The sequence below is a fragment of the Xenopus laevis genome, chromosome 3S (genome assembly GCF_017654675.1).
Source record: "Xenopus laevis strain J_2021 chromosome 3S, Xenopus_laevis_v10.1, whole genome shotgun sequence".
In the NCBI taxonomy this organism is placed as follows: domain Eukaryota; kingdom Metazoa; phylum Chordata; class Amphibia; order Anura; family Pipidae; genus Xenopus; species Xenopus laevis.
This window is the reverse complement of record NC_054376.1, coordinates 17,852,511-17,879,536: the sequence shown is the minus strand read 5'-3', so window position 1 is coordinate 17,879,536 and position 27,026 is coordinate 17,852,511. Positions and strand designations below refer to the sequence as shown.

Sequence of the window (27,026 nt, the reverse complement as noted above, 5' to 3'; positions counted from 1 at the left end):
GAAAACTTCCTAGAGAAAAAGGCGCAGGGATGTAACTTGTTGGTAATCGGGTGCCTTTGGGAAAGGACTGCCCCAGCACCCACTTCAGAGGCATCTACCTCCACAATGAATGGTAAAGCAGTATCAGGATGCTGCAAAACTGAACTCTTTTTTGAGGTGTTCGAAAGTTTGAACTGCCTCTGGGGGCCAAATACTAGGGTCAGCACCCTTTTTGGTCAAGTTGGTGATTGGGGCAACTACCAGGGAAAAATTCTTGATGAATTGGCGGTAATAATTTGCAAAACCGAGGAATCTTTGGGTTGCTCGTAAAAAAAGGGGTTGGGTCCATTCCAGGACTGCTCTCACCTTCCCTGGATCCATCTCAAGACCCCTGTTAGAAATGTTAAAACCCAAAAATTGAACAGAGGTAACTTCAAAAGTACACTTCTCAAGTTTTGCATACAGATTATTTTCTCTCAGTCTACGTAAAACCTCACAAACATGATTCCTGTGTTCAACTAGATTAGAAGAGAAAATAAGAATGTAATCAAGATAGACCACTACGAATATCCCCAGCAGGTCCCGAAAGATGTCATTGACAAATTCCTGGAACACTGCAGGGGCGTTACAAAGACCGAATGGCATTACCAAGTACTTGTAGAGGCCATCCCTGGTGTTGAACGCTGTTTTCCACTCATCCCCCTCCCTGATTCGAATCAAGTTATAAGCCCCCCTAAGATCAAGCTTGGTAAAGACTTTTGCATTTTTAACTTGATCTAAAAGTTCAGAAATTAGAGGGAGAGGATAGCGATTTTTTATGGTAATCTTATTAAGCCCCCTATAATCAATACAGGGGCGAAGACCACCATCTTTTTTCCCAACGAAAAAGAAGCCCGCCCCCGCAGGGGAACTAGAAGGTCTGATGAAACCCCTTTCTAGGTTCTCTTTTATATACTCTTTCATTGCCTGGTCTTCGGGCAATGAAAGAGGATAGGTTCTACCACGAGGAAGAGTTGACCCAGGGACCAGATCTATTGGGCAGTCATACTGCCGGTGTGGGGGTAAGGTTTCTGCTGCCTTTTTAGAGAAGACATCAGCGAAGTCTGCATATGCAGCAGGTAACCCTTCAAGTGAAGTAGTTGCAACTACAGAGGGAAAACATACCCCACCACACATAGTACCCCATTGAACCACCTCCCTTGAGACCCAGTCAATCAGAGGGTTATGCCTCTGGAGCCACGGTAACCCCAAAATAAGAGGAGAGGAAGCACCCTCTATGAGGTAAAAAGCTATCTCCTCACAATGCAAGTTATTAACACACATGGAAAGAGTTACCGTCTCCTTAGAGATTACACCTGACCCTAAGGGTCTTCTGCCCACAGCCATTATTCTCATGGGGGCACTTAGAGGAACTACAGGGATACAGAATTTAGCTGCAAAAGCAGTATCCAGAAAATTACCCTCCGCCCCAGAATCCACAAATGCGGACAGTTTAACAGAGCCCGTAGGCCAAGTTAGTTTAATTGGTAACAAAACTTTAGAGGCAGATTGGGGAGAGGAAACTCCTGCACCCAAATGAAGCTCCCCTTCTCCATTTAGGCTTCGGAGTTTCCGGCCTCTTAGAACATTGGTTCAGAAAATGTCCCTTTTCACCACAGTACATACAGAGACCCATGGAACGCCTGTGTGCCTTTTCCTCAGGAGTTAGGTGGGATATGCCTAATTGCATAGGCTCCTCCTGAGGCAGAGGCACAGAGGGGTTAGGAGATTTCACATTGGTCACCACATTGGATCTTATATTGGTAACCCCAGAGAAGTTTGTACTCCTCTCACCCCTTCTCTCCCTTTGCCTTCTATCTACCTGGATGGCGAGGGACATGAGACCATCCAGGTTAGAAGGCAGGGGATAATTAACCAGACTATCCTTTACAGAATCGGATAACCCCAACCGGAATTGACTCCTTAGAGCCAAATCATTCCACCCAGTGTCAGGAGCTTACCGCTGCCTGAAGTCCGCGCGATGTCGCTCTTCTGCGCTTTGCGTTCCACCGATGCGGGTCAGTGACGTCATGACGTGTGCGTCATGACGCTGGCGCAGGGGTGCCGATTGACGCAGCGTGATGACGTAGGGGATCCTACTTCTTGCGGCGCAGAGATCTCCCCAGTGCTCGGACATCGTTTTCTGGCTAAAACTCTAAGTGAGTAACTTAATTCTTATTTGATATTCCGGTTTGACTCTGCTTTTGCCTCGACTTTTCCTTATCCTAATCCTTGGAACCCTTGCTTGGACTTTGATTCCCTGTTGCCGACCCTGCTATTGCCTTGATTACTCTCCTGCATTAACCCTTGAAACCTCTGCTTGGATTTGATTCCCTGTTGCCGACTCTGCTTGTCCCTGTTACGCTCTACTGCATTAACCCCTGAAACTTTGCATGGACTTGATTATTGTTGCCAACCCTGCTTGCCTACCGACTACGCCTCAGATTAACCCTTGTGGATCCTGTTTCTGAATATCGTCTGTCTTTTACTGGGACACCCATCTGGCTCGTGTATATTGCTGTGATTGTGACCATTCCTATCTGTCTGCGCTGACCTTCACCCATTTAGGTTACGTTCACCTGCGATTGACATTAAGGTGATTGCCGAAATCCACGCATGTTCCTACAGTTTCTTGCCACAGCTGTTTACACCATTAATTCACCCTTCTCTGTACTCATCTGCAGCCGCAAGACTCAGCACGGAAAGTACTTCACGAGGTCGGTGTTCCCTCTTAAAGACTTACAGGCTCCCATACCTCACCTGCTCTAACCTCCCTCTGTACCTAGTTGAGGGTGTGTTGGAAAAGGGGCTGTAAGGGTTGTCTTCCTCAACACCAGTGGTTCCCTCCTGCTCGGTAAGTCTGACACCCAGTCTCCACTGCCCACCAGCGGAATTCGGTGCAGTACACCTCCGCATCCCTTTTCCCGTGGCGCAACTTACGATCATCGTAAAGAATGGCCATGCTGTTAAAGAAGGTGTCTAGGGAATAATGAGCAGGGTCTGAAGACGGCAGCTTGAGGGCCCAAATTTGGGGGTCACCCAAAAGCAGGGTCATTATGAACCTTACTTTCTCCTCATCAGATTGAAAAGAATGAGGAAAGAAACTAAGGTACAGCTTACAAGCCTCTTTAAAAACGAAAAATTTAGTGCGATCCCCACTGAACCTTTCGTGGAACACAATCTTGGGTTCATGGGGTTTAGATGAGTTACCCCCACTGGCAGAAGAACCCACAGGAGGTACAGGAACAGGATTAGGCGGCTGCTGCGAAGGCCCCAACTGGCGGGTCAGATTGTGGAACCCTTGAATCAAATAATTCTGTTTTTGCTCTTGCTCCTCCATACGTTGCAGCAATGTAGTGAGCAACATCTCAGTGGAAGTTTGAGGTGTAGCAGAGACAGCAGCAGCTTCATGACCATCATCCTTCATGGCCCTTGATAATGTCACCCAATACCAGAACAGGTGCCAAGTACCCTGGTCTCGGCTCGGCTTCACCAGTAGTGTGACCACCGTTGGGCTTCGGGAGGAGCCCTTAGCTTACTTGCGTGCCACCTGGACTTAACGAGGGGTACAAGGCGAGATGTTCTGGCTAGCAGAGGGGCACGGCAGGTAGAAAGTGTTTTGGGCCGAAGGTCACGGTACAAATGGAGCAGGCAAGAGAATCGTCAGACAGGCAGGGTCGAGGCAGGCAGATATCAAGAATCGTCAGGCAGGCAAGGATCATCAAACAGATGGGGTCAGGCAGAAAGAGTAGTCTAGATGCAGGCAAAGGTCAGGATTCGGATATCAGAATAGTCAGGAACAGGTAGGGATCAAAACCGGAATAGCAGATACAAATTTCACAGGAACAGACAGCACAAGGCTTCAGGAACCACCAGAATCAAGATTCTATCACGGGCACTGGCTGGGGGTCAGAATGGGCTTTATATACATTCGAAATTGCGAGCGTCAATACGAGCTGGCGCAATCACGCCAGCGCGCCTGTACCTTTAAGAGGCGCGCAGGCGCGCCGCACACGCCCTAGAAGAATCAAGATGGCGCCGGACCAGGAGCGCGGCGGCGTGGCGGCCGTCCACGCTGCCGCACACCAGGTAATTTTATTACAATAAGTTATTGCATGTTTGAGTAGACACCCTCCAATTGTCTTAGAATAATTAATCATACTAAAGTTACTAGGCTAGTATTAACATAATGTGCTTTAAACTTCTTTCTAACTCTAATATCATTATGTTACAAGTATTACAAGTACACAGCAACAACGACATAACAAGTACACTTGTGACCAGTGATGGACAGATTACCTAAATATAATTCTGCTGTAAAGAGTCCTGATTCAAAGAGTTTGAAAACTTTATTTTTGACCACCCCCCCCTCCCTCCAGTCTTGTGAAGGTACAACATAGAAGGTACACATATTTTAGTCCAGTGCCCCAATAAATAATTTCTGGAACAAGGTGTTCTTCATTCTGTAAATTATATCAACATAGTCCTTAATGTGTATTCTGAGAGACAAGGTCTTCCTCACTGATTTCCCTTTGTGATCCAATAGCAGAGATGTGATAGAGGAAATGTTAAGGTCCCGACATGAATAAAGCAATAATCATCTTATCAATTAAAATATAAAAAGTTTCTCTGTTCCCTAGAGACTTGTGCTATAATATTGTAAACATTTTTTGTACATCCTTCAAAATGGAACAAGATAATCATTTTGCCTTATTTTCTTAACAGGAATGTTATCTTTTTTGCTCTGTTTTGGATTCCCATTTCTTTCTCTCTGTTATCTTCATTAAATTAATGCTAGATATCTGGAGGTCCCTTTAGGCAAATTCCTAATAGCAATTTGTTGTGATCTTGCCAAAACTGTACATTTGGGTATACACCAAAACTGTACATTTACTATAAATATGTTTAATATTTGTTGGGCACAAAAGAAATACAGTAAAGAAAGAAAAAAAAGAATCTGATGGACAGTTTACCTTTATGATCAAAATTTAAAAATTAAATAAACACAATATAACACATACCACACCAATATGCCTTCATTATGAGCCAATAAGCATCCATTATCACAGTATTAATTGCATCAATGCCCTTTATGAAGTTTAACAGCTCTATAGCCTGTATTTATTAAGATTACATTTATTAATAAAGCACCTAAAAGTTGCACATCCCTGTAGATACAGTAAGAGTGCATACAAGGTGATAATAACTGTACCAGTTTGTCTGAATGTGAATTAATGAATACCCTGGCCACAAGGGCAATTCTGGGGATTTAAGACTTTTATAAGGGATTAACAGGCTAGTGTGTAAGACTTGGACTAAGAGGTGCATTTTATACGAGAACTAAAGCCTAACCAAAGAAGTACAGTAGCTAGAAACAGTGTGCATTATGTTTTGGATTTCTGTACCACCCCGAGGCAACCACAGCCCTTAGCAGTAAAGAACTGTGTCTCTGAAGATGCCCCAGTAGCTCCCCATCTTCTTTTCTGCCGATTCACTCTGCACATGCTCTGTGCTGCTGTCACTTACTGAGCTTGGGGACCCACTCACAATATACGGTACACATAGGGGCACATTTACCTAGCGTCAAAGTAAAATCCTTCGACTTCGAATATCGAAGTCGAAGGATTTACCGCTATTCCTGCGATCGAATGATCAAAGGAATAATCCTTCGATCGAACGATTAAATCCTTCGAATCGAACGATTCAAATGATTTTAATACTACGATCGAAGGATATTCCTTCGATCAGGAAATTGTTAGGAAGCCTATGGAGACCTTCCCCATAGGCTAACATTGGCCTCGGAAGGTTTTAGGTGGCGAACTAGGGGGTCGAAGAATTTTTTAAAGAGACAGTACTTCGACTATCGAATGGTTGAATAGTAGAACGATTTTTAGTTCGAATCGTTCGATTCGAAGGTCGTAGTCGAAGGTCGAAGTAGCCCATTCGATGGTCCAAGTAGCCATATTCGACCATTCGAAATTCAAACAATTTTTCCTCTATTCCTTCAGTCAAACTAAGTAAATGGGCCCCCTAGAATAGAAATGTAACAATATAAGGCTGATTAGTAATTAACACAGCTAATTACTACATGGCAGCACAGAAACTAGTGCACCTAGCACCAGAATTTAATAATCAGTCCTTTAGCATCAGCTTATATTACAGGCCAACCTCATTTTCTACTTGATACTATCAGTTCCTACATCATTGTTACATGAAACCATTTGTACATGCAAGTGTGAGGTAACTTGTAGATACATTACCATCCTATATACTAACCGAAGGCCTATCTATGTCCCGAGTGGAGGGGAGGCAGATGCGCACGCAACTTCGGTTAGGATCTATGAGATGCGCGCGCAACTTCAGACGAAAGACATAGATGCGGCCTTCGATTAGCAGATGTGCTGGAAGGTTAGGATCAGAACAGGTTAGGATCGGGGAGGCAGATGCGCTGGAAGGTTAGGATCTAGGGAGGCAGATGCGCTCACCGTCTCCTTCTGCCTCCCGCCGCCTCTTCTTTCCTGCTCACTCAGGCGGCGACCGCTGGAAGGTTAGGATCTAGGGAGGCAGATGCGCTCACCGTCACACTAGGGGAACCGGTTGCGTACCTGCACGAAAGTCTGTATAAGCGTCGGCCATCTTGCTACTCCTCTGCGACTTTGTCATCCGCCCACTGCCAAATCCGCCCACTAAAGTCTGTATAAGCGTCGGCCATCTTGCTACTCCTCTGCGAGTTTGTCATCCGCCCACTAAAGTCTGTATAAGCATCGGCCATCTTGCTACTCCTTTGCAAGTTTGTCTAATGGCGGCGCTAGCGTCACTCTAGGAGGGGAACCGGTTGCGTACCTGCACGAAAGTCTGTATAAGCGTCGGCCATCTTGCTACTCCTCTGCGACTTTGTCATCCGCCCACTGCCAAATCCGCCCACTAAAGTCTGTATAAGCGTCGGCCATCTTGCTACTCCTCTGCGAGTTTGTCATCCGCCCACTAAAGTCTGTATAAGCGTCGGCCATCTTGCTACTCCTTTGCAAGTTTGTCTAATGGCGGCGCTAGCGTCACTCTAGGAGGGGAACCGGTTGCGTACCTGCGTGGGTGGCCATTTTTAGCAAAACGGGCTATATTATCTCCAAAAAATATTGATGTTGACATGATAAACAACCAAGTGATTGCATTACTTCCTGGACAAAGCTGTGTCTTTCTGAGTACTGACTGTATTGATTCTGAAGACGAAAGTGAGAAACTTAACTTCCCATTAGAATATTTAAACACTATCAACAATGCTGGATTACCACAACACAATCTTATACTCAAAGTAGGAACAATAGTCATGCTGTTAAGAAACCTTAAGGGTAGGGGCACACGGCGCGATTTCGCCGCGATTCTGCGCTAAGCGAGTTGTCGCTGCGTTTTTTAAGCCGAAATAGCTTTGCTAACTTTGGCGCTGGCGTCAATGCAAATCGCGGCGAAATCGCTGCGCTAATTCACACGCGGCGATTCGTTTTCTATTGTCGTCCGAAGTTGCCTCGCTGAGCGTTTCCGGGCGACAGTAGAAAAAGAATCGCCGCGTGTGAATTAGCGCAGCGATTTCGCCGCGATTTGCATTGACGCCAGCGCCAAAGTTAGCAAAGCTATTTCGGCTTAAAAAACGCAGCGACAACTCGCCCAGCGCAGAATCGCGGCGAAATCGCGCCGTGTGCCCCTACCCTAACACTAAGCAAGGTTTATGTAACGGTACACGGTTGGTTGTGAAGAGCATGAGACAAAATGTTATCAAGGCAGAAGTGCTTACAGGATCCCATAGCGGTGATACTGTTTTGATTCCCAGAATTGACCTTACCAGTTCTGACCAGGAATTACCTTTTAAACTTAAACGACGACAATTCCCCATTAAGGCTGCATTTGCCATGACAATCAACAAATCACAAGGACAAACATTGGATAAAGTCGGCATTTACCTATCTGAGCCTGTGTTTGGTCATGGTCAACTTTATGTTGCATTTTCAAGAGTGCAGCGTTCATCTGATGTTAAAGTCAAGATTTTAAGTACAGCTCACCAGGTAGAACTCATTCAAGGACAGGAGAACATTTTCACAAAAAATGTTGTTTATAAAGAAATTTTTCAGTAACACTTTACTACCAATAAACTCAAAATTTAAGAATTCTAATAGCAGATAGGTAATAACAAGCAATAGGCACAGATTCACTCTACATCCCCACAAATTAGCGTCGCCAGTTGCTGCCTGGGGATGCCGAGTGAATCAGCACCCATCGCATTTTGCTGCCTCACTGTTGTTACCATTCTTTCATTAACGATTCTTTAGAGAATCGGGGGTTTACTGGTACAACCTAGAATATGGGACTGCTGAGTTAGAGGGGAGGGAAGCAGGTGAAGAAGTAAAATATTTTTGGTGTGTTTTAGCCAGTGAGCTTTGTCAGACTCAATTAAGGGGCCGATTCACTAACTTCGAGTAAAGGATTCGAATTAAAAAAACTTCGAATTTCGAAGTTTTTTTGGGCTACTTCGACCATCGAATGGGCTACTTCGACCTTCGACTACGACTTCCAATCGAAGGATTCGAAGTAAAAATAGTTCGACTATTCGATAGTCGAAGTACTGTCTCTTTAAAAAAAACTTCGACCCCCTAGTTCGCCATCTAAAAGCTACCGAATTCAATGTTAGCCTATGGGGAAGGTCCCCATAGGCTTGCCTAACTTTTTTGATCGAAGGATATTCCTTCGATCGTTGGATTTAAATCCTTTGAATCGTTCGATCGAAGGAATATTCCTTCGATCGTTCGATCATACTTTCTGCGCTAAATCGATATTCGAAGTCGAAGGATTTCAATTCCAAGTCGAATATCGAGGGTTAATTAACCCTCGATATTCGACCCTTAGTAAATGAGCCCCATAGAGCTTCTAGTAGCAACTACTTGTCACGGCTACAAAATAGATAATACAGATGACACTACGGGGTTATTTATCAAAGTCCGAATTTATGTCAATATTTTCTGCTACGATCTCCGATCAAATCCGCTTACGTTTTTTACACTTTTTTATTACTCCATTTGCCCAAAAATTTGCTTTGTGGGAATAAATCTGATTTTCAATATTTTTTGGATTTTTCCATCCGATTTTCACTATTTTTTCCAAATTTTCACCCGAAAACTCCGAAAACCTTGGGGTATTGCACGAAACCAAGCGCACATCAAAAAACATTGGGACTTCTCCCATTGACTTATTTTTAGATTCAAACTTATCGATCCTTTGGGTTTAATAAATTCCGAAAAAATTAAAAAAAATTTAAAAGTCCAATTTTATTAAAAAAAAAAATCATACATTTTTGGTGATTTTTGCATTCAAAGTTTAGTAAATAACCCCCTACATGTGGTTTAGTAGAGGCAATTATCAGTATTGTCTATGGAAGGGTATTTTGTAGCCACAAAAAAAAAACTGCTACTTTCAGGCCTGGAGCTTCTAGTAGCAGATAATTTGTGTGGACACAACATATCCCACCATAGACAATAATGAGAATAGCCTCTGCTAAAACACATGTAGGGGCAGATTTACTAAAGGGAGAAGTGGCTGTCACTAGCGAAAATATGCCAGAAATCTCATCTGCAGGGACCCCTAACAGGCATAAAGGACAATTCGCTAGTGAAAGAGACAGTCTCTAGTTTCGCGCCCTATAGCCAGGTGAATTTTTGCTCAGGCAAACAATCGTTACTCCGCAAATTCATTAAAGTGCAAATTTTACAGAACATTACCTCTTTCACCAGAGTTTCCTTCACCACCTTAGACCTGGCAAACTGATAACATAAACATAAAGCTACATCCTCCTGAATCTTATGTCAGTGGTATCATATCCTGCATGTCAGAAAGTCATAAAAGTTGTAAAATAATGTTGTAGTTTTTTCATTTTTTAAAGCGGGATTGCCTTTAAAAGTCCTAACTATTAAAGATTTTTGTATTAACATTTCTTTTCCAACCTTTTGAGGGGCATGCCACATTTGTTTTAAGGTGGGCTTATGTCTAGGGCATTAGAGGATCTCTTTTGTCTTTATTTTGCTTCCGTGGACATTTTTAATAATAAGTGGCCTCTTCAAGCATTTGCACCAATATCTCTAATAAAGACATCCATACAACCTATATGTACCCACCCTAATCAATTTGACCTAAGCGTAATATTACTAATAAACGCTAAGCGTAAGATCACAATGAAATGGTCGCGCTGACAAATTAACGCTAGTAAAACGTCTCCAGTGTTCGGCTGCCCAGACGCAACTTCACATTTAAGTGAATTAGAGTAATGGTAACGAATTTGCGTCTGGTGACCATTCGCTGGCGAAAATTCGTCCTTTAGTGAATTTGCCCCATAGTGTCCTAGCAAAGCCAATTATCACTATTGTCTATTTTGTAGCCATGATGACAATTAGCTAATACTAATAGCTCTGTATGTCTTCACCCTTATAGAATGTGGACCGCATCTCACTATATTTTTTAATAGTTTTTCAATTTTCTGCATCTTAAAGCTGTCAGCTCTTCCATTTTATGTCTTCTATTTTGTTTGCCCATTCTATTTTTTGTGGTGGATTAGGGTTACTCCAGTAATTCTGTATTTCCGCTCTTGCTGCCTGTAACCTATGTGTAATCAATTTGTCTTGCATAACTTTTTGGTATTTTTTGTCTAGACTGAACAAGTTTCTATACAGTTTAATCATACCTTGGGCCTCAATTTTTCATTCAAACAATGCTTTCCAGTAGGGTTTCATTTTTTTAAATAAGTACTAAATATGGCTGTAAGTTACTTTGGCATTATTGCATCTCCAACCTACCACCCATAGATTATTACAAATGATTTCCTTTTTCCCTGTAATAATAAAACAGTACCTTGTACATGATCCTCAATGACATACCGTATATACTCGAGTATAAGCCGAGTTTTTCAGCATCCAAAATGTGCTGAAAAAGTCTACCTCAGCTTATACTCGAGTCAACGGTCAGTAGCTGAGATTGCAGTCACTTTTAATCATTCCTATACCAACAGTTCGCTTGGGGAGAGACTGCAATATCACACAGTGCCCTCTGTTGGTTATATGAAAGAATAACAGTGCGCCCTGTGTTGGTTATATGAAAGAATAACAGTGACTGCAATATCACACAGCGCCATCTGTTGGTTATATGAAAGAATAACAGTGACTGCAATATCACACAGCACCCTCTGTTGGTTATATGAAAGAATAACAGTGCGCCCTCTGTTGGTTATATGAAAGAATAACAGTGACTACAATATCACACAGCGCAATCTGTTGGTTATATGAAAGAATAACAGTGACTGCAATATCACACAGCTCCCTCTGTTGGTTATATGAAAGAATAACAGTGCGCCCTCTGTTGGTTATATGAAAGAATAACAGTGACTGCAATATCACACAGCGCCATCTGTTGGTTATATGAAAGAATAACAGAGCGCCCTCTGTAGGTTATATTAAAGATTAACAGTGACTGCAATATCACACAGCGCTCTCTGTTGGTTATATGAAAGAATAACAGTGACTGCAATATCACACAACGCCCTCTGTTGGTTATATGAAGGATTAACAGTGATGGCAATATCACACAGCGCCCTCTGTTGGTTATACAAAAGATTAACAGCACCCTCTGCACATGGTAGTGGGACAGTGGGACAATGCACACAGTAATCCGTTTGGCAATTCTCTGTCACCATCAACTTTGCAAAGAAGTCCGGTTGATCGCTGGGGGGGTCACTTTGGCGGAATGTGCGCTGCTGGGAGACAGGGCTGTAGTTGTGTCTAGGCTTATACTAGAGTCAATAAGTTTTCCCAGTTTTCGTAGGTAAAATTAGGTACCTTGGCTTATACTCGGGTCAGCTTATACTCGAGTATATATGGTAAATAATCCTTACTGGAAGCAACCCCATCGTATTGGGTTTAATTAATGTTTAAATGCTTTTTTAGTAGATGCATGGGGATTCGAATTATAGAAAGATCCCTTATCTGGAACGTCCCTTATCCAAAGCATTCTGGATAACAAATCAGATACCTGTGCTTGTTATTAATCATGTCTGAATGTACACCTCTCAAGGCAATGTTTATGGCAGAGCCCTTTACCCTTCCCATACTTGTGTAGCATGTCACAGTTAAACACACAGCTCTAAAGCATTTGGAAAAGCAATGTTCCGCATTACACTATTCTGCATGAAATATTAAAAGGCAAGGATAAAGTTCCTTTGAGCACAGTGATATTATCTTGTATCGGTCTTTGAGCATCTAGATGCCAGTCACAACATACATTCCTTCCTACTGTTTTGCTTGGCAAAAAGAAGAAACGGTGACATTAAAGGGCACATTTACTAAGCTCGAGTGAAGGATTCGAATGAAAAAAACTTCGAATTTCAAAGTATTTTTTTGGGTACTTCGACCATCAAATAGGCTACTACGACCTTCGTCTTCGATTCGAAAGATTCAAACTTAAAATCGTTCGATTATTCGACCATTCAATAGTCGAAGTACTGTCTCTTTAAAAAAAACTTCGACCACCTACTTCGCCACCTAAAACCTATGGAGCACCAATGTTAGCCTATGGGGAAGGTCCCCATAGGCTTTCCTAGCTTTTTTTGATCGAAGGAAAATCATTTGATCGAAGGAATAAAATCCTTCTAATCGTTTGATTCAAAGGATTTAATTGTTCGATCAAACGATTTTTCCTTCGATCGTTCGTCCGAAGGAAATGCGGTAAATCCTTCGACATCGAGATTCGAAGTCGAAGGATTTTACTCCGACGGTCAAATATCGAGGGTTAATTAACCTCGATATTCGACCAATAGTAAATGTGCCCCTTAGACTACATACTTCGGCAGTTTAAACCTACCGAGGTACAATGTTAGCCTATGTGGACCTTCCCCATCACTTTTCTAAGCTTTTTTTGATTGAAGAAAAATCCTTCAATCGATCACTTAAAATCGTTTGAATCGTTTTTCAAATCTAACGGTTTTTACTTCGATTGATCGATCGTAGGATTTGCGCTAAATCCTTCAAATTTGATATTTGAATTCGAAGGATTTAAATTCGAGGGTCGAATTTGAGGGTTTATTAACCCTTGATATTCGACCCTTAGTAAATGTGCCCCTAAATGTAGTAGTAAAGACTCCATGCTATGTATATCCATGCAGTATAATTCATAATTTTACCACCTAGCAAACTTGTTTTCAGAGGAAGCTAAAAAAATTTGTATTATGTATGATTGGACTTGAAAATAACTGTATATATGCATATGAAGCATTAACACATAAATCATTTTGGGCAGGTACTTGGTAGCTCTGCGTAGTCAGGAAAAATTCTGATGCCGTTTTTCTTGAGCCCGTGAAAATGACTAGTCTCTCTATGGTTTAAAAACAGTGATCAACTGTGGTCCTAAAATTCATGTGATTTTATTTCTAGGAAATATCTTCATTGGATCTTCCGGAATTTAATGTACATTTTAGTTTTTTTTATGGTACATTTATCTCACTGAAATTCCTGGACTTGTGCAATCTACCCAAGGTTATATCTTTTTACCTTCATCAACATAATGGAAACAACTGTATCCTTATTTTTAAACTGAAATATCAACAGCACAATGCTCTGTTACCCTGGCATCTATCAAGGTGTCAAAAATTCTGCCCTTGAGTAAGGCTCAAATGTTCACTAGCTAATTACATTGCTTCTTAACTCTGCCAGTAGTCAACATTTTGCGTTGTCTTAAACCACTTACAAGAAGCCAGGTGGGACATTGTCCTAGCAGGACAATAGAGAATGGCAAATATAATTCTGGTGTGGGTAATTTAAAGATATTTCCCTGTATTGAGCATGATTTATCAGGAATGAATAGGTACACAATCTGTTAAAAATAGACATTGAGACTCAAAATCTTGCACATCATTCATGCCAACTAGGACCATGCAACACATTAGTAGCCAAAATGCCATTTGCAAGACTTCTGAAGTCTGAAGAAATCAAGACTGGATCACCACTAAAAGTTGCACCAACTAAATTTGTTGCACCAACTATCGTTTGTACCCATAAGTTTTTAATGTGATACTGGTGCATTTAAGGATTTAAAGATTTGCAACTCTTTATTTTATCTATGGTTAATTCAGTAATGCTGGACTAGGGGCTAGGGAAAGACCCACCACCAGGCCTTTGAAGCAGCTATGACTGAAAACCTTCTTTGCACTAACCTAACTATTTATATAAATATTTGTTTGCCTTCACAACAGCCCCTATGTGTCTAGTACTGCTCTTTAAAGTGTTTAAAACAACTTTTAAAACAACTTTTTATTTAAGCTTTTAAAACTAGACCTTTTAAAACTACCCTTCGTGCACAAGAAGATTCGTCAGAGATTTGTGCCAACAGCTTTTCTCCAAAATATTATGAGTGAATGTCTTTAATTGCTTTCCACTGAGGACAATGAGACAAGCTGAACGTACTGCATTTTTTCATGACTAAGTACATATCATACAGATATGCCACTTAGAGCTTCAAGTTGTCCTCAGTGAGAAGTAGATTGAGACAGCTCCACACAGAATAATAACATACAGTAACTGCATGTGTCATGTGTAATCACATTACTCTTCAGTTTTATCTGTAATGGCTATCAGCAAGACTGAAATTATGGATACCTTTGCTTTAGAAGAGCAGAATTATTTATGAATCTCATGCCCTCAATCATCAAGCACTGGTCCTTTGGGAAACATCTGAGAATTATTTATGTTTTTAAAGTTATTAGTCTTTTATTTCAGTTCACAAAAATGCACCTGTGTAACATGTCAGAGAACTAAGAGAACCTCATAACCAGGGGCATGTCCCCACACCAAAACATTTTTCAGGGGTTCTGGTGCACATAGGCACTTCTGCCCGAACCACATATCCCGAGAGGGGGATTACACTATAGGGGAACAGACCCTGCGGTCCAGGCCCCCCGTGACCACGGGCTCTGCTTCCTCTGTAGTTACTCCATTGACTCATAACTATATAATCCGAAGGTGCCCTAGAAAAATCTCAGCAATTGCAAAATGTTTTTATCTGTCACATATTGAAAACTGGCACCCAGTAAACCTGGCAGTTGATAGCAGAAAGGCTTTTGTACATATATAGGGCAGTGTCTTTATATCTGAAAATGGAGAGGGAATGTCAGTTTCTCCATGACTAGAAGAGCAATGCTTGAAGTCTAGTAAAGTGTTTAGCATTTTTCTGTGACTGCTCCAAATGTGTAATTTAGTGGATATATTTTGGTGTGATTGCAAAGTCATAATCTGTTTTGCCAATAACCCCAAACTGTATGTGTGGATGGACAACACTTGGCTAAACACAAAGGGAATGTACAAATGTAATTAGATGCATCACATGTAATTATGTCAACAAAACTACCACTTTCTTGTCTTCTATATCCAATAAAACATACATTAGGCAATACATCAATTGCAACTCCAAGAATGTTGGATATACCTCATTATGTGTACAAAAAATGTCTCCAACAAAATGTGGGACAAACAAGTACATAAAAAGAGAGAATCAGGGAACATATACGCAATATTAATGATCCAAACTGTTCCACTACTGTAACCAGACATTTTGCTACATGTACGAATAGATCCCTCTTTTTTCTTTCTATAACAGGTATAGAGAAGGTCTTTCCACACATTAGGGGTGGGAGCATCCTAGAGAAACTTCTAATACAAGAAGCAAAGTGGATATTTTTCTTGGAAACTAGACAGCCACTTGGAATATAATGTCTCAGGCTTTGTCTAAATAAATAAAACAATTGCTTTACATATGTAACTCAATATTTGCATTGTCATCCTATCTAAATTATATACTTATACTAATGCTATTTAACTGCCCTTTTTCTTTTGCAAAAACTATCTATATTTTTTAACTTTAGCATTTAAAATGTTCTATGTATAGGTCAATCAATGTCTGTACCTAATCTGTAATGATGTTCTGGATTGGCCTTTCAAAAAATGTTTCTGTTTGGTCCATTTCCAATCACTGCCTCTTTTGGATTGGCAATTGAATACATGTCTGTGATTGGTTCCTTTTCATTTAAATATGACTGCATGATTTAATGTTTGTTCAGCCTATGACTAAGTGCCCTTTAAGCACAAAATGCATTAAGCTTGCTATGATGTTTTTTGTATAAATAAATACTTTTTTACTACAACTATTTGCGGGATGTGGTCTGGTATGTGCCAACCCTTCATTATCTATTTGTATGGACATCAGAGTACCTACAACTGCTCAGATCTACACCTACACCTAACATTAATTTCTATGCATATAATAACTTTTTTTGAAGCTGTGGAATATCTACTAGAAACAGTTTCAAGAAAGGACTGGGTGTGTGTTTAGCAAAAGGTAAAAAACAACTCATCTTTTTATTCAAGCATATAACCTAAGCCGTCTGCAACTTAATCTTGTGCTTATCATTAACTACTGCTTCTTCTAGGATTTGGCACAAGGTCACCTCGGCTATAAGATATATTAGATGATATTTTTACTAAAGTTGGCAACAACTCCCAACACATAACTATAATATTCAATTTCAACAGGAAATATAACATAACTTAACTGCACTCTATGGGGTAAATTTATCAAAGAGTGAAGTTCCGCCACTAGAGTGAAATTCCGCAGCTCTCAATTCATTTCTATGGGATTTTGAAAGGCGTATTTATCAATGGGTGTAGTGAAAGTTCACCCTTTGATAAATACGCCTATAAAAATCCCATAGAAATGAATGGAGAGTGGCGGAATTTCACTCTAGTGGTGGAACTTCACTATTAACTTCACTCTTTGATAAATATACCCCTATGCTCTCTCCCCTTACCCTCAGCTGGAGAGACAGAAAAGGGGGACAAGGGTTAGAGGCATGGCTCTGCTGTGTCAAGTAGCAATATGGCTTAAGAAGAACTTGAGTGGCTTACAAAGAGGCTGGTGACTGCTGAGTAGAAATGTTGCCAAACCAATTGTTTTTCACTAATGCTCAAGCAGAATTACATATGTAAGGTAACATTGTTATACCTGTATGGTGTTTCTCTAACATCATGACAGTTTACTGCAATTACATTTACACATAACTTTAAAACCAGTTACTATGTAAAAATAGTTTTCACGTGACGAAGCACTTTAATAAAGCAAAGCGTTTTTTTCTTTAACAAAAACATATGTTTAAAGCAGTCCTGCCATACTTGATGGTTAGCATTGCCACGCAGCCAGTATTTTACTGGCTGGGTAAACACCAGCCAAGTTTGGGGCCGACATTATTAGTATGCACTTGCCAAAAGATTTTTAATGTACGATTCTTCTCCACTAATTAACCCATTTAAACACCATATGCTCTAAATCTAGCGCCATCTCACCCCTTCCTTGCTGGCATCACCCAGAATTCACCTCCATGACTAACATCTTGACTACATTATCCTCTTGGCTATTTAAGCTGCTGGCCCTTCAATTTACACCCCAACCATTTAAATCTTTGTCCTGCCAAGTTACATTATTAGCCTGTCTATTTGCATCATATTTGTCAGCCTGCTCAAGCAGTTCTGCTAAATGTTATTACAATGGTCAGGTGGTTGCTCCATTTCCATCTCCTTATAGCAACCAATCACGAAGACAGCATTTACTGGTCTCTTGTTTAAAAGCAGGAACCTCTATGGTTGCTATGGGGAACTAGACCTGCAGCAATTACTGTGCCTGGTTTAAAACTTTCTGACCATTTCCTTTCTAGAAGTTTGCTGAAAGCAAACCTGATCGAGAAACACAAATTAATTTCCACAGACCACAACCTCTCCAGTTAACTAAATCATGGGAAAAAATGACAATTAGAATGTACTATTAATACTCTGTAATAATCCAAGTGAAGAGACTCCAGGTGCAGCTCAGCCCACCTCTGTAAACACACAGGGGAAATATTTATTGCAGTCTTTTTCATACAAAGGAATATACTTAAAAGCTGGAAGAACTGGAGCTATACAACCATCCTCCAGAGACAGAAAGATTATAAATCATAAGAATAATGATAATAATAAAATGAAAGTTTACTCATTTAAAAGTAAGTTGTCTTTACAGATCTTAAAGAGGTACTGTTCTTTAGCAAACAGGCTACTCTGCTTTAAAACAGAGAAATGGGGGACAAAAGGTGGGCATTCATTTTGTTGGCCTTTGATGTTTCTCTCATCCCACATTGGTATAATGTAACAAAAGTGGAATGTTTTGTTTGCATCTAGTAACCAGTGTAAACATCTGGTTTTCTTAAAAACATTACTTGTTATGGGTTATTATAACACAAACTTTGCACCTGGCAGCACAGCTCCCTAAAATATCTTCTGCATTTATTCTAAGGGTAAGGCCAGACAAGGAGATTCGGGGAGATTTTGTCGCCTGGCGACTTATCGCCACGTCTTTTGCTCGACTATCTCCCCGAACTGCCTCAGCATCTTTTCCCCATAGGCTACAGCGCAAAATCGCCTGTGCTAATGCACACGTGGCGATGCGTTTTCGATAGTCGCCCAAAGTTGCCTCACTGAGTCAGGCGACAAAATCTCCCCGAATCTACTCGTCTGGCCTTACCCTCAGTCCTTGCTCAGAGAACTATGTAAGCTTTTCTGTGTCAACCTGCCCTCATTATCAGCCTCAGAATCGCCTTAGTCAGGGAATGTGATAATGAAATATTAACTCCTTCAGTTAATGGAGATGATGGCCATGCAAATCTGATAAAGCTAAGCTATTCACTGCTAAAAGGTATTAATGATAGCAGACATTGTGGAGAACTAACAGGGCTTCAAATTTAGCCCCAAACAAAATACTGATTCTGCTTTTCAGAAATCAGTCTTTGCAAGTTTGTCTTGGGTTCAGCTTTGCATGGTGCATCAAATGGGGGAATAGATGAAACTATCAAAATAGCACACCACTTGTGGAATAAAAATGTAACTAGGGCATTATTTATAAAAGTCTAAATGCTAAAAACTTGAAAAAATGTTGTTCTTTTACCATAAAACCTGAATTAGTTGAAAAATAACTTGAATTTTTTACCCCAAGGCTGCAAAAAGTCAGAATCCGAAAAAATCGTGCAGTTCAGGAAAAAAATCTGAGAAACTAGTACGATTTGTTTTTTCGCTCGATTTTATTGAGGTTTTCCCCGATCTGATTAAATTGATATGATAAATATGTAGCTATAGAAAAAATGGTTTCTAGAACATTGATGCTCAACAATGGGACAATTATTTACCATAAAGCATTATCAATCACCAATGATGTGCTGGCCAGACTAAATCCCATAGGTCAGGTGAGTTTGTGCCGGCTTCCATGCAATCTTTTTAGGCGACATTGTATTGCCCCACTTCTGTCTCCAATCATCGACCCAGCCCTTCTGTGACAGTACAGTGATTCTAATGAATTCAAGTGTATTGCACTTTAGCCCAACCCAAACCCAAACAATGAATACCTGGAAGCTAAAGAAAGATGGTGGCTACAGCCCTAGAATATGTTGCAAAGAAATGTACATAGTTAAACATTTAAACAATCAGTCTAGACTAAAGTATATTAATATTAGAGTAATATTTAAAGTAAAGAGAATGTTATATGTAAATGTTCGTGAAACATGGATTTTCTTTTATTTTTACTCATCCTTTATGCTCGGTGTACACATGCAACTGTATGAATTTGAAGTCTGCAAGAGAGAAATGGAAGATGATTGTCACTTGCAAGGGCAAACCATGGCTGCAGCCACAGCAGTCAGTGACACACTCACTAATGAAAGCTGCTGGCAGTCAATCCCTATTGATGGCTAAGATCTTGAGGAAATTCTGCATTGCAGGCAACAGGCCAGGGCTGAAGATGAAACAGATGGATAGTCGACTGCCCCACAATGGATGCAATGTGTGCTTAGCCTAATGATAGCTAACTGGGAAGCCTACTGGGGTGTCAGCAGTTATATCCCAATGGCCAGATTGCCTAACTGCCCATTGATCACCACTTTTGGCAAATAAAAGTGTATTTTAATTTGTTCCTCAATGGAGGATTCTACATCTGGCACATAATCACCGAGGTGGCCTCAGCTTTAATTACATTTTTCTTACCCTGTTTAGCCAAAGCCACAATATGAATTCTATCCTACCACATTCCTCACTGCAGAGCAGTGGTCACAAGTCATGGAATTATTTATTCAATCTGGGCTCTGGGTTAGCTGACAACTATGAAAATGAGCAATAACTATTACTAATACTAGTATAGAACTGCTTTTGAGGCAAATAATTTTTTTTTGACTTCCATGGTTAGAGGAATTAATTTTCAAGAGATTGATAACCTACTTATAAAACATTAAGGTGGTTAAGGCATGGAAGACATTACATTTTTTTAAAAATGATTTCCTTTTTCTCTGTAATATTAATTGATCTAAACTAAGGAGCTCCAAATTACGGAATTACCCCAAGTCCCCGAGCATTCTGGATAACAGGTCCCATGCCTATATAGTCTATAGTCGTATCTAACAGCTGAGCAACTCTGATTTGGTTTTTCCTAGGACCCCAAAGAACTAATTTTGGTGGAAAAACAGACCACAATGGTTATACTAAACAGATACTTCTTTAACCTTGGGTCTCCTTTTATTCTGTAAACTTTGCTTGTTAAATTATTGCAAGACCCCTGTTGGTTATGAATGCATGTACAGTGATGCGTACTTGCTGGAACTATATAAATAAATGATGATGATTCCCTTAAACAATATTAAAGTGTACGTTTTAGCAGTATTTGAGGTTATGGGGGCCTAATCAGACCTTAAAGAAGAAGGAAAGCTACCAAGGTGTTTTTTGGCAATAGATTAGTTACAATAGTGCAAGCTAGAAAGCTATATTTATTCTGTAGAATGCATTACCATACCAGCAATAGAAGCTCTCTGTTTGTTTAGGATAGCAGCTGCCATATTAGCTTGGTATGACATCACTTCCTGCCTGAGTCTTTTCCTGCTCACCTGTAGCTCTCGGCTCAGATTGCAGCAGGGAGGGGAAGAACAAAATGAGCATGCTTAAACCCAAACCATGGAGGTTTAAGATGAATGAAGAAAGTCTGATACAAAAGCCCATGTGTACACAATAGAAGGAAAGAAATGCAGTGTTACTTTTGACAGAGGACTCAGAGTATCATGACTTTGAGGGTTTACTTGTGTATATATAGACCATTGTGATAAAGCTTACTTAGTTTTAACATTTCCTTGTCCTTTAAACTTGAAAGAGGGGGCATAAACCCAACAAAGTAAGAAAAGAATCTGCTCCAAAAAACATTTAAGCCAATTATACTAACACAGGGCTGCCGCATGCTCCAGTAAGGTTGTTGGTATTTTATTTGTAGATGCTGCCGCTCTATAGGTGGAGCCTATTATTGACAGCAGGGGCAAGGCTAGATTTGAATGGGGTCCTAGGAAATACAGACACCCTATGAAATCTTGTAATTACTTGTTAGGAGACAGCATGAAGCTAAATCTGTGCTTTGCCACAAAGCTTTCCATCTCAAAGTTCTAGGATATTTAGCAATTGTTCTCAGAGCTTGCTGGAACTTTTCCTGCCTACAAAACGCTACTATGAATGTACATGAAGGGTGAACACAGAAGATATCCACCGGAATATGAACATTTGAAACCTGTATCCAATCAACATGGCGAAAAACCTCATTTATTTTTATCAAAGTCTTCACAAATGAATTCTCTTTATCATCTTGTCGCTTCCCTTAACAACATCACGAGAATGCCTGATATCCAAGACAGTGATGAGGACAGTTCCCTTACACTATCTCCTACAAGATATTTGGGCACAATCTTCCTGTTTTTTAGGTTTTTTTTTCTTTAATCCTACTTTTCCTTCTAGAAGTTCAATAGCACTTTATAAACAGTTTTGTCTGGATACACACTTCCACTTCTCAAGGGTAGCAGAAGGGTATCAAGATAAAGGTGAATGTCAGCCACAGGTGCACCTTACTGGCTGTGATCAGAATAAATAGAAGTAACCAGAATGGACAAGAAAAAAAACACTTGAAAAATAGATGATGATGGATTGCAAACATTATGAGCTGAGAATTTGAGATAAGCAACAATTAGAACCTTAATAGGGTTTTTGGATGAAGATATTAAGCTGTTTTCCCTAACCAAATGGCAATGAATTTATTCTTTAGACAAACACTCTTCTATTATATTTAACATTCGTCCTTCATAAACTGCTTACAGATAAAATTGATTGGCCTCCCATCCCCAAACAAGATTGGAAGAGTTCACATAGACATAGACACAATGATTTGCATTATAAACAGCAATAAATAAGACTGCCCATAAGGGCAGCATCTCCCAGCACAAAGAGAAATATACTGTTAAATACTTCTACATAACCAGTCCTAAAATGCCACCAAATAAATAGCATTTCCACAAATGCTAATATACTGGTTTAATGTCACACATGATAACGCTGCACTAAAGAAACCCACATCTTTTTCTACCATTATCTCATTATTTCCCTTCTGGAAATGTCTTCGTAGCAGATTTGATGATGTGAGACATTTTAAAAAGTAATTTCCGTCACCCAGTCAGCTTGATCTCCAGCCTTGTGCTCTGTTTTTATGGAAAAGTGAATAAACATCAGTCCACACCTCAGCCAGAAACTAAAACACTGTGCACTGACTCCATCTACAGGTCGTTATTGTGGTGACACCTTTATTTTCCCTGTTGGGCTTGGTGAATTCATGGTGTCTGCTGATTTATATATACATATATACATATATATGTATATATATATATATATATATATATATATATATATATATATATATATATATATATATATATATATATATATATATACACACATACACAGGTATGGGATCTGGAAACCTGTTATTCCAAATTGCGAAAAGGCCATATACCATAGACTTATTATTATATATATATATTTCAGATTTACTTGCTTTTCAGGAGATACAGGGACGTTTTGAGCAGATGTACCCAAACTAAGATAAATGTAATAGAAATGACTTTTCACATAAAAATGCATTTGTTTAACATGTCATGGTACTGCTGCAGACTTCAACCCCCTTGCGCATTACTAGGAAAGAAACACCCATTTCATTGACCCCCCATGCCAGACATGGATTAAATAATGTATGCTTCAGGCCCTTCAAGCAGGCACAATCTTGACTCATCACATTGCTCTTTTTTATGACTCCTTGATTAGCACAGTTGGACAGTGAGTGCCCTATTACCATAACTAGACATAAAGAATAAGACTGAATTAAAAGTGTCTATGATTATGAGGAAAAACGATGGCAGCGATAGTTACTGGGCACTTTATAGGATAAAACGAATGGTACAACTTGTTTTCCCACTAATCTAAAGTTACAGTTTAAATGTGCTTCAGACACACCATTCTATCTATCTATCTATCTATCTATCTATCTATCTATCTATCTATCTATCTATCTATCTATCTATCTATCTATCTATCATCTATCCATCTATCTATCTATCATCTATCATCTATCTATCTATCTAATGGTAAATATTACCTACACAAACCATTAAAGAACACGGTGAAGTCAAAATCATTATTTATTGTATATGTTTAATTTATAAGGACCTATTTCACTCATTAACACATGTTACCGGGCTCTAAGTCATCCTCAATTTGTTTGCACCCAGGGTCAGGGCATTCTTCTTAACCCCAAGTGGCTATATTTAAATTTAGTTTGTTTCCAAATGGTTTAATTGAAAATGTAATAAATAAGAGGGGTGTGTTTCATCCCAAGCAGAGCCATGAAAGTTACATATATATATATATATATATATATATATATATATATATATATATATATATATATATATATATATATATATATATATATATATATATATATATATATATATATATACATACAATTTTATAGCTGAAAATGAACCAACTCACCTTATTTCACTTAATAGGTTTAACACAATGGTGCAGGCCCAGAGACAATCTATGAACTTGAATTTCCTCTTCATCTTGAACTGCAAAAAATAAAAACAAAATAAAGAAAAGTAAAGGTTAACCCTAATAAATCATATATAAGAAAAAAAACCTTCTTCAATCTTCATCTCTGCTCTATGACTGGGTTTCTTCTTCTTCCAGTTTTCAGTCAAGGTACAGTGTTAACTCAATGCTGGTACGCAAATGTGTTTCATGAGTTAAATGAACGTGTCTGAATTTTGAAATCAATTTTTATGCCAAGTCCCCTAAGCAAGCTGCAGGAAACCCTTAAAATGCCACTGAGATAAATATGTTTATACTTGAGAGCCATCACAAGGAGAACTTAGAATCTACTGTAAGTCATTTTTAAGCTAAAATATCAAACTCGTATAGTGAATTCAACAAATTCCTCATGACAACTTTGATTCCATTGCCCCCCCTTTTTTTAGAGGATTGTGTGTTAAAGGCAAAGCCTCTAAGTGAAAGTTAAAAGGAAATCAGGAATCCCTACTGAGGTGTGACTGTGAATATGTAATTGCCTCTGTTCTCTGATCTCAAAAGAAAAAGTTAGACGTGTATGTATTGGTATGGCTAATATTTCCCTTAATATATAGCTCCAGTTTCCACATATGAAATATTCTGCATGTATTCAGTCCTCCCCACGATCTCTGCTTTGCCATCGGTAGCTGCAACTGCCACCCTCTCACTAACAAGGTGGCAGCGAGACACACGGAAGGTACCTGATGAGAGCAGGTTTGTTTAGACTGACACACACACACTAACTAACACCAGCGCGATTGAAGGCAACTGACGTCCAAAAAGCATCAGTATTGAAATAATGAAACGGGTCTGATTTAACAGCAGCCTCCATTGTGAACTGAATGCCTGCAGCAGCTTGTTGGCGTTGAAGGTGGAAACATGCCCATTATCCGGCAGAATTGCTGCTGCGATTTAGTATTCCGATAAAGCACAAACAGATACACATACGCCGATGTGATCTCTTGTTAAACTATGTATTTGTATCCATTTGCTCCCACAGGCAGCAACGCAACTGCAGAGATTCAAGTGAACAAAAAAAAAAAAAAGAAAGAAAAGATGAGCTATTTGGAAGGAAAGGCACATTAAGTTCTCAGGGGGACACACATAGAGATATTGGTATATACAGCTGACACGGACGATGAATTTCAGGCTTCTTTAAAAATGCCCATCGATCACTGCAGATTTCTAAAAGTGTGAATGAGAAATGGAATGGATTTTCTCAGGTTTAGTAAATTAAAAGAGAATCCCGCCGGTGGCATTTAGAGGGTATGTTAGAATCTTACCTAGCTAAGGCTACCTGGATGTTGCAGGAGTGCGATTTTGTAGGTCGCTTGAGAAATCCAGTCTGGTGAAAGTGACTTGGAGAGGCAGTGAGAATCAGTGTGGCTGGATGGCGCTATCCACGGCCCTGCCTCTCGCTCAAGCAGCAATGCATCACAAGCAAATCTCTGCTTCCCCTCCGCGAGAATCAACCCCCAAATCCCTTCCCAGTTTGGAGATCACGGCTACAACAAAGCTTTTTTCTCTCTTCTTCTTCTTCTTCTCCCTATTCCAAGACAGTCAAAGTCTGAATCCTGCCCGGACAGCCTTATGGGCGTATCTGGGAGCCGTGCACCGGCACATACACAGCTGCAGGGTCCTAAACCAGGAAAATGGTGAAGAGACTTGCTGCTGACCATGGTGCTGAAATTTTTCTGCATGGCAGGCTGCTGCATGGCACACACATGAAAGGGCACAGTATAGTCAATATTGTGTGTGTGCGCTTCAACCACCTTATCTAACCTTGTGAGTTGAGTGCAAAGAAGTCCAGAGACCCACAGACATACAAGAAATAATGCTGCTGCAGCACCTCTTTGTTGCAAAAAGTGAAAAATTTCATTCATTAGGTCAGACAGCCAGGCAAACGTTTTCAGCTTAATCTATTGAAAGGCTTGAAAAAGGGCGAAATTAAGCCCAAAACTTTGCCTGGTTGTCTGACCTAATACATTACATGTTTCATTTTTTGCGACAATGAGGTGCCAAAGCGGCATTTTTCTTGTATGAAAGGGTACAGGAGGCTTTTGTTTGTTTTGCTTGAATCCTATCACTTTCATGTCTTCTGATGCATTGATTAAAGGTAACTTCTATATAAGTCCAAAATAATAAAGCATCACTGAAATTAGTTTATCCATAGTTTAACCGATTTTTGTTATTTTTTTTGTATTTTTCTTATGCCGGTTATATAATTATGCTTAGTCACCACATGATGTAAAAAATGGAGATGAGATGTAGACTATTAATACAAAAGACAATGTATCCAGTGTACTTTATTTTTGACTGTAGCAATCTTTTTTTTATACAATAAAAATTCAAGTTACAAAAATAATAATAATAAAGCAATTATACTGGGCGTGAACTCACCATTAAATATGTGGGTTCCAGATGCACTTGCCCCAGACCATCATCTTAGATGAGGTTACAGGAACTTAAACTTCTCATGTAGCAGGGTGGTACAAACTGGACCCAATGTAGCCAAAGTGGTGCAGACAGAAAGTTGCTTATTTAAAGAAAATACAAGCCTTAGGTGTTTCCTGCCAAAGAAAGGGCACTTAATCATAGGCTGTATGAATAAATTTGGTTTGTGCCAGCCTGAAAGGGGGGGGGTATTTATAAACAGTGTTTATAGTTAAAGGGATGGTTCATCTTTAAGAAAAGTTTTAGTATGTCATAGAATGGCTAATTCTAAGCAACTTTTCTAATGGCTTTTATTTTTTATAGTTTTTAATTATTTGCCTTCTTCTACTGACTCTTTCAATCTTTCAAATGGGGGTCATTGACCCCATCTAAAAACAAATGCTCTGTAAAGCTACAAACATATTGTTTTTGCTTCTTTTTATTACTCGTCTTTCTTTTCAGGCCCTCCCCTATCTATATTCCAAGTCTCTTATTCAACTCAGTACC

General features: G+C 39.8%; 1 protein-coding gene across 1 annotated transcript in view; it reads right to left on the bottom strand.

Moving 5' to 3' along the window:
* gabra1.S (gamma-aminobutyric acid (GABA) A receptor, alpha 1 S homeolog) overlaps positions 1 to 25,670 on the bottom strand; it is a 110,072-nt gene extending 84,402 nt beyond the window's left edge. Inside the window, exons 1-2 of the mRNA XM_041588044.1 lie at positions 25,370 to 25,670; positions 24,009 to 24,088 (exon numbers count right to left, since the gene is read on the bottom strand). Of these exons, the coding sequence (XP_041443978.1) occupies positions 24,009 to 24,082 (74 nt within the window). The 5' untranslated portion in view covers positions 24,083 to 24,088; positions 25,370 to 25,670. The remainder of the gene's footprint in view (positions 1 to 24,008; positions 24,089 to 25,369) is intronic.
* Between the last annotated feature and the right edge of the window lie 1,356 nt (positions 25,671 to 27,026).